General features: G+C 44.8%; 1 protein-coding gene across 1 annotated transcript; it reads right to left on the reverse strand.

Annotated features, from left to right (window-relative positions):
• Positions 1-159: 159 nt before the first annotated feature.
• LOC136424396 (GFP-like fluorescent chromoprotein dsFP483) lies at positions 160-11544 on the reverse strand. The gene is made up of 6 exons (XM_066412982.1): positions 11458-11544; positions 8410-8502; positions 4215-4363; positions 3901-4000; positions 3242-3372; positions 160-1509 (listed from the first exon to the last, which is right to left on the reverse strand). Exons 1-6 carry the CDS (start codon positions 11458-11460, stop codon positions 1326-1328), a joined length of 660 nt encoding a protein of 219 aa, XP_066269079.1. The 5' UTR covers positions 11461-11544; the 3' UTR covers positions 160-1325.
• Between the last annotated feature and the right edge of the window lie 2172 nt (positions 11545-13716).

Below are 13716 nucleotides of genomic sequence, written 5' to 3' on the forward strand. Positions count from 1 at the left end.
ACACATGTAACTATACACATAGATACATGCACATTATGTGGATGAGTTAGCTTCTTATCAAATGCAACTTAATCCAGCTTTTAGTACAAGTGAGCACTATGTTTACTTTTATTTGTAGTTGTTGTTTCTTTCATCACACAAAAAGACAAAGCAACGATATAGACAGTAAGACCCAAGCCTTTATTAGAAAGTACCATACACCGTATATGCAGCTGTCCTTAGCTGAAAATCGACACTTCATGTTCGGACAGTAATGTTGAAGTTTTGACCTTCTTGAAACATTGTTTACCTTATACATGTGGCAAGGAAAAAACAATCGTAATAATGTGCATAGTATAAATCGTTAACGTTGATGACGAAATGATGAGTGATTGAGTACAGCAGTAATTTGAGGTTCAAACCTTCTTGAAAGGAACAATGCATGTGGCAATAAACAATAGTCATAATCTGCATAGTATGAAATATTTACGTCTGGTGACCAAATAAGGACTGAGAGGTTGGTATTGATTAAGTAAATAGAGCTGTAATAACTTCGGTCCCTTATTTGGTGAATGTCATAGTACGGTGAGCTTGAGTTTGATTGGCTGTCATCAACATGAATGTATTTGGATCAGCTGGACAAATATAACCAAAAATAGCACATACGTTATTGTTATAACTCACCTCTTTTCACCCGTATCAATTGATTAATGACAAGGGAAATACCAATGCTGTTCTAATAAACTACAAAGAAATTATATAATTGGTTAGTCAACAAAAAATGAAAAAAAATCGCAATGCAGTTGCTCTAAACTGCAAAGGAGCGCTCCGTGGTATGCCCAACCCAAGCAATCAGTAGTTTCAATGACCAGAGTCAAAATGGCTTTCAGTGTGGATTTCTTTTCTTGACACCAGAGGTAAGTTGAGGTTATGATATAATGATGATATAGTACAGACGACCTCTACGTTTGTCTCACTTACATGACATACTTGTTCAGTCTTTTGACGTTGTTGGACTTCCAGAACAGAACAGAAAATGGTTAATGAAATATGATGATGAAGGTTAGACATCTAGGTCATGATGTATCATACAAACTAAATCAACCACCGGATAAGGGCCTCTAACAAAGTCAGACGTTTCAGACAGAATCCACTGTCTGTCATCGGTGAACTTTGAATGATTTCTACCAAATGAAAACGTGTTCCATTTCTCATTCACGGCAATTCATGACAGACAGTGTGTGTTTTCTGAAATCCAGTGGTTTGATTCCGTTTATACAATGCAAAATGGGGTGCTTGTGGAAGTTTCATCTTCATGATGACTTGAATCGGGCACAACCAGGGACTCACTGGAAGAGGTCGTCGAAGACCTTCTCCTTCTCCAACAGGGAGATCTCGGTCTTGGAGCAGCCGATCTCCAGCTTCCTGAAGACGAAGAGCGGCATGATCTTCTCCAGCCCGGGCTGCAGGTCCTGGGCGAAGGTGGCGTTGGTCACAGTGTTAGCCTTGTAGAACCCTTTACCTTTGGTGCTGTGGCGGAAAATGAAAAGGGGGGGTAAGTTTCTTTGTTTTGGAATAGTTATGATTCAAATTCTGGGCTGGAGATTCTGGGAAAAGATGGAGTTCATATTTGCCTTTGGTGCTGTGGCGGAACGTGAGAAGGGAGGTAAGTTTCTTTGTTTTGGAATAGTTATGATTCAAATTCTGGGCTGGAGATTCTGGGAAAAGATGGAGTTGATATTTGCCTTTGGTGCTGTGAAAAATGAAAAGGGAGGTAAGTTTCTTTGTTTTGGAATAGTTATGATTCAGATTCTGGGCTGGAGATTCTGGGAAAAGATGGAGTTGATATTTGCCTTTGGTGCTGTGGCGGAACGTGAGAAGGGAGGTAAGTTTCTTTGTTTTGGAATAGTTATGATTCAAATTCTGGGCTGGAGATTCTGGGAAAAGATGGAGTTCATATTTGCCTTTGGTGCTGTGGCGGAACGTGAGAAGGGAGGTAAGTTTCTTTGTTTTGGAATAGTTATGATTCAGATTCTGGACTGGAGATTCTGAGAAATGATGGAGTTGATATTTGCCTTTGGTGCTGTAGCGGAAAATGAAAAGGGGGGTAAGTTTCTTTGTTTTGGATTAGTTATGATTCAAATTCTGGGCTGGAGATTCTTGGAAAAGATGGAGTTGATATTTGCCTTTGGTGCTGTGAAAAATGAAAAGGGAGGTAAGTTTCTTTGTTTTGGAATAGTTATGATTCAAATTCTGGGCTGGATGGAGATTCTGGGAAAAGATGGAGTTGATATTTGCCTTTGGTGCTGTAGCGGAACGTGAGAAGGAACGGTATGTTTCTTTGTTTGTTTGTTATCTCCATCAAATGTCATAGAGAATAATATTATATTTTCAGTAGCGTTTCTGTGTGTATCCGTGTGTGTGTGTGTGTGTGTGTGTGTGTGTGTGTGTGTGTGTGTGTGTGTGTCTGTCTGTCTGTCTGTCTGTAAACAAGATAAATCAAGGATAGCTGGATGGATAGGTTTCATATTTGCTGTGCTGGTAGGGTGTGACAAAAACTTGGAATGGTTAGATTTTAGATTCTGACCTGGAGTTGCTGCGTCCTAAACTGGATTTGTGTTACACTTGACTTTATAATGGGAATATATGTCAAAAAGTACAAGTGTAACAAAAAAAACACAAAGCGTAAAAAGATTTAATTTTTTGTTGATGAAATTCGTGCTTTGTCAATTCGATCGACCGCAGCGACGCCGCCAGCGTGCCGCGGGTCTAGTGAGCGGGGGGCTTTAGGACGCAGCGATGCCGCCAGCGTGCCGCGGGTCCAGTGAGAGGGGGCTTTAGGACGCAGCGATGCCGCCAGCGTGCCGCGGGTTCAGTGAGAGGGGGCTTTAGGACGCAGCGACGCCGCCAGCGTGCCGCGGGTCCAGTGAGAGGGGGCTTTAGGACGAAGCGACGCCGCCAGCGTGCCGCGGGTCTAGTGAGAGGGGGCTTTAGGACGCAGCGACGCCGCCAGCGTGCCGCGGGTCTAGTGAGAGGGGGCTTTAGGACGCAGCGATGCCGCCAGCGTGCCGCGGGTCCAGTGAGAGGGGGCTTTAGGACGCAGCGACGCCGCCAGCGTGCCGCGGGTCCCGTGAGAGGGGGCTTTAGGACGCAGCGACGCCGCCAGCGTGCCGCGGGTCCAGTGAGAGGGGGCTTTCGGACGCAGCGACGCCGCCAGCGTGCCGCGGGTCCAGTGAGAGGGGGGCTTTAGATGATGATTTACCTGAAGGTCCAGATGTTGTCGCTCCCGACAGTCCTAGGCCCGAGCACCATCACCCTCTCACAGTTGTTATCGTGAGCCACCAGCTGATTGGTCATCACCGGTCCGTCGTCTGGGAACCCGGACCCAACAACCTGGAGCACGGGGTAGAAATCAGTTGTTTTAGTCAATTCAATCTCTAGGCAGGATTCAGAATGCCTTATACGTGTACACACTACGACTAGTGGACTAGGCAAGATAGATAGATAGATAGATAGATAGATAGATAGATAGATAGATAGATATAGATAGACATGTATCACAATCCATACAGACCATCTAAGTTAATATGTGTAACAAGGTGACGAAAAACAGTAAAGATTTTAATGTGGTCTCGGACGAGATCGATAAGTGATGCCGGCAGGCACTTCTGGTGGGAACAGTCGATACACGACCCGATTTTCGGCGAACGAAGCAGTATGCACATCGAGTAACGTTACAGATGGGTACTAGTACTATGGATATAAGATAGAAAGATAGATAGATAGATAGATAGATAGATAGATAGATAGATAGATAGATAGATAGATAGATAGATAGATAGATAGATAGATAGATAGATAGATAGATAGATAGATAGATAGATAGATAGATAGATAGATTTTATACAAACTCGAACATACCTGGAACTCGCCCTTGATCTTGTTCCCTTCGTAGGTGTAGCGGAAGGTGACGCTCATGACGCCGCCGTCCTCGAAGCGCATTGTACGATGCTTCTCGTACCTGAAGCAGGACAAGTATAGTCTGAGGCTCGAGGATATGTGTGGTTCCCTGAGACTACAGTCAAATCTCTACTAGTGGTCATTTCTGCATGGGGACCAGGGGCCGACTACGAACACACACCAACACAAACAAACAGTCATACTAAAAACCATCCCCTTTTTACAGAGGCGATAAAGAAAATAATGTTTTGAGTGTAAAAGTGCAGAAAACGTACCCTCCGTTCCTTATGGCATTCTGGTAGGGGGACATCCCGGCAGGAAAGGGGGTGTACTGGTGGTAGCCGTATCCCAGGTTGGGCGCCAGGATCACTCCGGAGAAGGGCAGGGGGCCCTTGGTGGACCTCACCTTAGTCTCCAGCGTCCCCTGTTTTCAAAAGGAAGCTTTATTAACTCCAGGGTTGAGTGAGGAAAGTCATGTTAAGTGCCTTTGTTCTCCCTCAAGCTGCCAGTTTTTTTTAGCCAAGTAAAAATCAAAAATGTTTGACCCCTGACCTCCCTCACGAAACCCGCGAAACACCCGGCGGCGCTAACTCCCCTAACTTCCCGGCTTCGCGCGCTACACGCACGCAAAGCTGTTTTGTTCTGGGGAATACCCTATCCCGGTTACTCTGATAAGCTAAGGCCTGGCCGGGTTACCCCCTGCATTGCCCTCATTATAATATTATAATGACCTGCTGTAATATTAAAATGAGTCAAGGTGCTACTAGAAACTAATCAATATGCAATAGGTTGAGTGATAATTGCTCTAAAAGCACCACCCATTGCCCCTCCCTTCTTTTGCATTTGTTTTAGCTAACTTCGCACCCCCTCCCCCGGTCCTCCACAATTGTCAATATTCTATGCTGGTCTTCATTATAGCAAGGAGGTGATTATAGGTAGACTGTGTAAAACTGAGACTATAGTCTCAGTTTAACACATTTGTTTCCTAACAGCTAGGAGAAAGTGTGGCGCATTTGGGCGAAGGCTTCATAATCATTACGTGTTTGACTTGCGTGGGGAACATCTCTAATCCCGTTCTGGCTGGGAGGCCACGCACCAACCTCTCGTCAGTAAATCAAGGAGACTATTATAAACCTCCTTGAGTAAATGTATGTGTTTTTTTTTAAAGAATTCCAGGTGAATCGATTCGATCGGACATGATTTAAAACCGAAGATTTCGGACCCATAAAGAATCATGGGCTTGACCCATGTATAACAAATGTTCGTTTCTATCAAAACAGACAAAAGGTGCATCGACTTTGTCTGATTACAGACAGGCAACAAAGTTTCGCCTTCATTGTCTGTCCGGCATGTGTATTCATTCTCTCACCCCGTGCTTGTACATTACCGCTTATACTAGTAATAAGTCTACGGGTATGAATATACCAGAAAAGAAAGGGAAAGAAAACATTTATAGCTGAGTCAACAAGTCCTGATCATATCATCTCTGAGCAGATTTGGCAGTCAAACTGTTTTTTATGCTGTGCCCTTTTCACAGATTATCCTCACGCTGAGGGCCACATAACAAATATCGGATGAAAACACACACGCTCTGTTATAATAGAAACTGAGTTTACCACGCCGTGTTAGCGTTGAAACGCATGAGACGACAACAGTCTCCTGGCTCCCGTGGATGTTTTCTATTGTTATATAAAAATTTGTTGTTGTTGAGTCCGCCATATTGAATACTTAGTACATTGTTTGCTTGGCTTCTGTCGTGCTTCATCCAAATTGAGAACTCAGAGTGGGTTGTCTTCTTTTCAAGTTCTGGTTAATCTTGTGCACTGCTGTCTTATGGAAGCCTAGCCTGGAAACCATACCACACCATACCCGATGTCTCGGCGCTGTGAGCGACAACCGCCCGCCCAGAGAGCTATTAGCCGCTCGGGATGTTGGTTTACGGCCTTGGATTAGATGACGCTGCCAACAACGTTTGCGGCGAAACTACGATGGCTGCGAAACTCTAAATGGCAGCAGTAAGAAGACAATCTGACAGAAACGGGTCAATATAGCAGACTGGGCCCGGTAAAACACACCTAAGCCGACCCGTAGAGACTCGTGACCAGGCTAATGGAAGCCAGTAATTTTAATGTAATAGGCTATGGTGAAAACGAAACGTCCAGAATGTCCGAAAGTAATGTCCGAATCTTATCCATTTGACAAGTAGAGATTGAATTGTATTGAAATATTGCAATAATTTGTTGTATAACCTTCATAAACGTAGGCTGTGGCATCCTAAAATTTCAGTTCACTATTTTTTATGCCCTTTTGAAAGTTCACATAGTTCAAGATCATCGACTCCTTTTCTTGTCTCAATGATCATTTTCCAAAGTGCTTTATTCTAAACAAAGAACTTGCAACCAGGCATTTTAGGCCATGAACAAGGACGGAGGGCCAATTAAAGTGCTCCTGACTTCATGCTATGCATAATTATAGGTGAATGCAGGTAATTACTTTGGACCGAGGTGCTAAAACAATTAATCTATTGATATTTATGCGCCTGTCAACATGACGGATGTGGTTGTCAAGTTGATTGATAGGCAACAAACAGAAAAAGTTCAGAATTTAAGCATGTAAACTTTAAAGGCATAGACCAGCTTAGATATAAAAACAAATGAAGTTGAAATTGCGTGCAAATAATACACAAGAAGTGTGTTTGCATGAATAACTACCCGTGATAGCCATTTTAATGTCGGGAAGTTAGCTGTTGGCTCTTGAACTCAAAGGGTACCCCCTAAATCTTATCAAAATGGCAAACTTTTGTTTATTGCAAATAATCTAAAGAATGTTCTTATGTTTTGTACAGTTTTTCTGAAAGTATGCTGTTGTCTGTGTATCGTGTAAACATTTTATTCCTGTTAGTCATCGGCATCAAGCTGGTCTAGGCCAGTTTTTGTCAACTCAGATTGGGTACATGTCTTCACTTATTGCAAAAATATTATGGTAATTATCGTTTAATCTGGTACATATTTGGGATATGTGGTATCTCTTCTTCACTTCTGCCAAATTATGAACAATTTGACCATACAAAACTTGAGATATTGACGATTTCCTACCAAGCCCACAATGCACTCTATTATGGTCTTAACCACGCCTTATGACACTAGAGTATAGCCGGGTCCAGCACACAAGGCATATTTCTGTATCCCTAATTAAGTCGGGACTGGCAGCTTAAGGGTTAAGGTACAACGTATAGCCAAGAACGCAAGGGATCGAACCTGTGATCTTTCGATCTCCCGTCCGAATCCCTAGCCACTGGGCCATTTGACGCCAACAAACAAGGGGTGAGATAAAATGGCCGCAATGAAATCTGCTAAGCTAAGTTACAACTTGAATTTTTGCAATTTGAGCAACCCGCGATTTCATTATTGAAATATCATGCAAATTGGAATATCGTGAGAAGGCATGATGGAAAAGACAACAAAACATACAAAGCGTGGAAAGATTCGTTTCTTATCCGTGAAATTTGCTGAGCGTCCTGTCAAATCTCACATTGCGGGGTCGCTGCAGCGAGGTCGCCCCCCTAGTGAAAGGGCGATGTTAGATAATCAACACACTTGTATAGAGCGATAGGGGGTGACCCATTTTACTCGGCTAAAAGCGCGACCCGCAGAAAAGCCGAAAGGCACTACTTCACTACTTGAAGAAGCAGCATTCTTCACCTCAAAAGAGGACTGTTCTACTTTTTGATGTCCTGTAGGTAAGATTTGTACCTCATAACAATGGAAAGTGACTTAAATATGCACACAAAACACAAAAGGCCCAAACCGGAGGATTAGGAGACTTGAATGGATACTTTTATCAAGTAAGTTATGCCAAGGTTTCATTTCCAAACTGGGTACTGACTGCGCAGTTTACGGGAAAGAAAGTATAATATAAAATACATGTACCTGAAAACATACGAGACGTAAAAAGAGAAACTCATCAGCATAATTTGTGTATATTCCTTGACACACCCTTTTATCTTTCATTTCTGCAGCCCAGCCGACCCATTGCTTCCCCCACCGGACATTTTCAAACAGTTCTGTGAATATATCTTCCAGGTAGCCTCCATGGCAGGCTCGAACCGGACGTCCTTTGGGGGGGGGGGGGGACTTATGGTACACTTTTTTTGCAGCCAGCCTGTAACCATCTTACTGGCAAGATGGTTACAAGTGGCTGATGGCTACGGGCTGGCTGCAAAATGTGTATTATAAGCCCCCCAAAAAGGCCGGCCGGTTAGAGCCTGCTATGGAGGCTACCGGGTGCGTACGAGCAGAGAAACGATCTCAACAATTGCAAGTAACGGAGGCTACAGAATGACTTCAAGATTAGCCCTACGGAGGGAGAACCTGTGCTTACGTCATTTGCGTTGCCGCTGACGCCCCCTTCAGGTCGAACTCATACAAACAAACAAGCAAAATAAACAAACAGACAGAAAAATGTACTTACGTCATTCGGGTTGCCGCTGCCGCCCCCCTTGAGGTCGAACTCGTGACCGTTGATGGTGCCGTACATGTGGCAGTCGTGGGTGGTGGGCAGAGACTGTAAGTAAACCAGCAACGTTATGTCAACTTCGCTAAGCCGGCGTCACAATTCATGCGAGCGCCGGCCGACTTTGTAGATCGCCCGAAGCTCACCGAATTTCAAAATCGCCCGAGCGTCAACCGTATTTTCCAATGAAAATCTCGGGCGACGTCCGTCGAACACTAAAAACTAAAAATCCCCCATGAGATGGTACCATCTCTTGGAAATGGACGAAGTCAGTATCGACTAACCTGGTAAAAGGCCAATATTTGGATTTACTTTTATTTCTTAAAATCGCCCGAAGCCCGCGTAATCGAGAGGACGTCGGCCTTACTTCGGCCAAAAATGCACATTTGAAGCTCGTCAACACGTCGGCCGAGCTGAATTTCGTACTTGTGACGGGGGCTTTCCAAAGCGTGATAGACCTCAAATATGCCTCAAACCAGCGTCACACAGCAGAGAAATGCTAGCAGTAGCCTCCCCCGGGCCCCGGTTCAGCAAACATAAAATCAATTGTTCATTAAGCCCCCCTCTCACTGGACCCGCGGCACGCTGGCGGCGTCGCTGTGGCCGATCGAATTGACAAAACACTCAACGAATTTCATCGACAAAAAACGAATCATTTTAAGCTTTGTGCATTTTGTTGTCTTTTTGGTCATACTTGTACGTTTTAAATGATATTCCCATTATAAAGTCAATGGTAACATAAATCCAGTTTAGGACACAGCGACGCCGCCAGCGTGCCACGGGTCCAGTGAGAGGGGGGCTTAAGAGTCAATCCGCAGGAAGGTTACTGTCCTCTCGATACCTAAGTGGCTTTCAGGATGTTCAGAGATCAGGGGTAGATTTTCAGGCCCAAAATTCACGATTTTCTGGTGATTTTAAAATTCAGTGACCTTCTAGCGACCAACAAATTCGGCGGAAGTTTGCTGACAGCGAGATGCGTGTTTTACCACCCTCTAAAACCATCAAAACTTAAGCAAAATCATATCTAAAGAACAACAGAGTCTTGGGGGAAAGCAGACGAAAACGCACTGTTGAGCGTCAAAAGGATTGGCTACTTGTAACCGACCCTGAAAAAGTAGGTCACAAAAGCTACTACAGTACAAAGAAAACGCACGAGCACGTACAGTAACCATAACCCAGTGCAAATTGACCAACAGAAAAGCGATCTGGTAAGGACATGCTAGAGAAGTGCCAAAGATGTTATGACACAATCGACGGGGCTTGGCCGAATTCGTTTATCACTAGAAAGTCGCCGAATTTAAAAAAAAAAAAAACGCCAGAAGATCGAGGTTACCACATAACATTGTCGTCGGACAGGGCTCGAGGGCCTGCGAGCATCGGCAGGTCCCTGCAAGTCGTGCAGTGACCGAGAGAACACATAACATTGTCATCGGACAGGGCTTCTGGGGCCTGCGAGCATCGGCAGGTCCCTACAAATCGTGCAGTGACCGAGCTCGAGATAACACATAACATTGTCATCGGACAGGGCTCGAGGGCCTGCGAGCTTCGGTCCCTGCAAATCGTGCGATGACCGGGAGAACGCATTCCAATAGACGGTGCCCACACTGCGGCCTCGATTCTGGGCTTTGTGTAACCCTTGATTTCACCATTGGAATATCATGTAAACTGTAAAAGTAGGACTGAAAACACGATGAAACACGCAAAGCTTAGAAAGCGCTCCGGTCAATTTTAGGTCGCGGCGAGCTCGCCCCCTAGTGGAATGGGAGTATTACAGCTGGTAGACTCGTGGGCCGATCATTTTTCAAGCTGCGTGACGGGCGTTTTAAGACTGCTACGGTTGTCACCCGGCGAGACCGTAGATGTAACAAGCGGACGCAAACAGGCACAATTTACCTGACGTCTGTGAATTGTACAACAGTGGATTAAAGATTTAAGCGGTCTACTCCGTGGATTTCGAAAGTTCTTTTGTGATCCTGGCGTGATCGTTGGATCATAAACTCCGAACGTTAAGATAAGGAATGGTGACCGTCCAACAGTCGAAATTGTACAAGTTTGGTGGTGGACCGTCAAAATAACGAAAGTTTAGTGTTAACTGACAAGAGAGCGAAAATTTGGGACCTGACGACCAAAGAACGAAAGTTGGGTGTCGACTTTCGAACGAACAAAAGTTTGGTGGCTAACGGCCAAAATAACGAAGATCTGGAGGCTGACGGCTCAAATAACAAAAGTTTGGGGGTTGACGGACGAAATAATGAAAGTTTGGGGGCTGATGTCCAAAACAACGAAAGTTTAAGGGCCGACTGATAAATCAGAGAAAATTTGGGGGCTGACTGCCAAAACAAAGTAAGTTTGGCGGCGGACGACCGAAATAACAAAGTTTGAAGGCTGACGGCCGAAATAACGAAAGTTTGGGGGCTGACGGCCTGAATAACGACAATTTGGGGGCTGACTGCCAAAATCACGAAAGTTTGACGGCCAGAATAAAGAAAGTTTCCGGGCTGCCTACCAAGATAAGGAAAGACGGCCAATTTAAGGGTAGTTTGGGGTCTGACGGCCCAAATAACGAAAGTTTAAGGGCCGCCTAATAAATCAAAAAAGTTTTTGGGCTGACAGCCAAAGTTACGAAAGTTTGGGTCTGACGGCCCAAATAACGAAAGTTTGGGGACTGGCGGCCAAAATAAAGAAATTTTTGGGGCTTACGGCCCAAATAACGAACGTTTAGGGGCCCGCTGCTAAATCAGAGAATTTTTTGGGGCTGACGGCCAAAAAAAACGAAAGTTTTGTGGCTGACACGTACGGCCAAGAAAGCAAAGGGTTGCCGACTGACTATCGAAAATGCGAATGGCCAAATCTCTTCGAATCACGCACCCATTTTCCACTGATATAGCAATACTCTTGATTAGCAAATGTACCGGTAAAAAATACCGATACAGCTTGGATTAAAACGGGTACAAGGTTACAAGGTATACATAGAAAATTATAGGAGAGTTCTTTAAAGTGCCGTACCATGATTTTGCAGATCTGAAGCGGAATGCGACGAAGTGATGTCAGAAGACGACTCAGAAGATCTCTGGAAGAAGTTCTCTTCGTGAAGTGCGGTGCGGGGCCGGGGCGGTGATTTTTATACGTCAGTTTCTCTCAACAAGTGGGCGGAGTCATCTTAGTAGACTCGCATACATTAAACCTTGCTAAGGCAAAATATAATTGCAATGACGTCAATAGATATAATTACAATCATATGATCTTCTCGTGATTATAATCATGTGAAAATCTTGTGACACCTTCCTTTAATTGATCTTCCAAAGATTCTTTGGTACCTTTCTTTTGAAAAAAAAAGGAAAAAAATGTTTCTGGAATACTGAAGATTCCGTGTATGTTGCCTTAAAAAAAGTAAAATAATTTTTTGACTACTTATATGACATCGGACGCATTTTTTTATGTATTGTTTTTGCTCTGTTTCTTCTTCTTCCGTTCCAGACAAATAGGGTCAATGACCTGAGCCTGTCACCATTGAAACTAGCCTAGAAGCCCTGACAACCATTGAAAATCCTTTTTGGTTGGATTTTTTGTGAAATCTGGGCAGTATAGGAGTGGCTGTTGTAGGACAAACTCTGTATTTGCTGAATTAGTTAAAATAAATGGTCTGTCTCTACCTTGTGGGTTTTGGCACCCCCCTGATATAGTGGCATGGTCTTCATCTGGGTGTCTGAAGGCTGTTGGACCTATCCAAGGGTTCTGTGTAGGGGGGTATATCTGGAGAATAGCCGTATGGAATTTGTCAGGAATAAATCTGATGACAGTTGACATAACTGGTTAGTATTTGAAGGTAAGTTTTCGTAGTCAGTTGTTTTGATTCTTGAGATAATGACACTTTCTTTTTCTCCACTTCCCCATAGGGCTTCATGCATTAATGGCATTTATTGTAACACTCTAGTCTCCCCTCTACTGCGAGCCTGTTTTAGGCACAAGAAATGTCGGACGACCCTACAAGCGCTTCTAGGACTCGTTGAAATCGTCCCTTGCTGTATGCAACATTCCACATCGAGACTGGGCGTCTTTTACCACTGACAGAAGTGCATGGCGACATGCTGTCTGCCAAAGAAGTAGTGAAGATCTTTGAGGAGAACAAACTTGGCGAGCTGGATCGGAAACGATAAGATAGGGGGAGAGGAGACCCGACCCCAGCGCCACCGTCGTTATGTCCAGTGCGCAGGCGTTACAGATGCGCCTAGCGTCAGGCTGTACTCCAAGGAGTGACACATTTGAGGAGAACAGACTTGCCTACGTCTGAAGAGAACAAACTGGATCGCAAACGACAAGATAGGAGGATAAGAGACCCGACCCCAGCGCCAGTGTATATCCAGTGTGTGGGCACACCTACGCCTTAGCATTAGGGCTGAGATCTCATCCACGACGCCATTCCACAAACACCTTCCACAAAAAACAAATAAGATACAAAAGAAAAATCAGCCGACAGAACATTGTTCTACTTTCCATACAGTCGGTCAGCTAGCATTTTTCGTAGGTTAGCGAACAGACAAATCGTCAGTAGATTCGTTCTTCCAAACGGTACCAGAAAATAAGGAAACAACAATAAGTTATCTGAAGTTTGCTGGGGCGCACCGACGCCTCAGAATGTGGGCTGAGATCCCATCCACGACGCTATTGACAGAGCGACCGTGGAGCGTGGACAAGTAAGAACACGTCGCTCGGGCGTTTAATGGGTGGAATCATGCTCGACGGAGCAGAAAAAGAAGGCAACATTTAACACCACTGACCGTAAGGCCCCCATTCCACTAGGACGGCGCTCTCACCGCGCTCTCTCTGCGACCTCAAATTGGCCAGAGCGCCGAGAGCGCACCAATATCACCCTGGGAGCGCTAAAGCCGGCGTCACAATGCATGCGAGCGTCGGCCGACTTTGTAGATCGCCCGAAGCTCGCCGAATTTCAAAATCGCCCGAGCGTCGACCGTATTTTCCAATGAAAATCTCGGGTGACGTCCGTCGAACACTAAAAACTACTAATCCCCCATGAGATGGTAACGTTACCATCTCTTGGAAATGGACGAAGTCAGTATCGACTAACCTGGTAAAAGGCCAATATTTGGATTTACTTTGATTTCTAAAAATCGCCCGAAGCCCGCGTAGTCGACAGGACGTCGGCCTTACTTCGGCCGAAAATGCACATTTGAAGCTCGCCAACACGTCGGCCGAGCTGAATTTCTTACTTGTGACGGGGGCTTAAGGGAGCGCGCAGAGAGCACC

This window comes from Branchiostoma lanceolatum, chromosome 18 (assembly GCF_035083965.1).
Source record: "Branchiostoma lanceolatum isolate klBraLanc5 chromosome 18, klBraLanc5.hap2, whole genome shotgun sequence".
NCBI lineage: Eukaryota > Metazoa > Chordata > Leptocardii > Amphioxiformes > Branchiostomatidae > Branchiostoma > Branchiostoma lanceolatum.

Bases quoted from the DNA above. Each gene is read 5' to 3' on its own strand.
- LOC136424396 (XM_066412982.1), bottom strand. The intron at 4,001-4,214 runs GTACGTTTTCTG...GTCCTGCTTCAG, and splicing joins AATGCCATAAGGAACGGAGG to GTACGAGAAGCATCGTACAA. The intron at 3,373-3,900 runs GTATGTTCGAGT...CCCGTGCTCCAG, and splicing joins AGATCAAGGGCGAGTTCCAG to GTTGTTGGGTCCGGGTTCCC.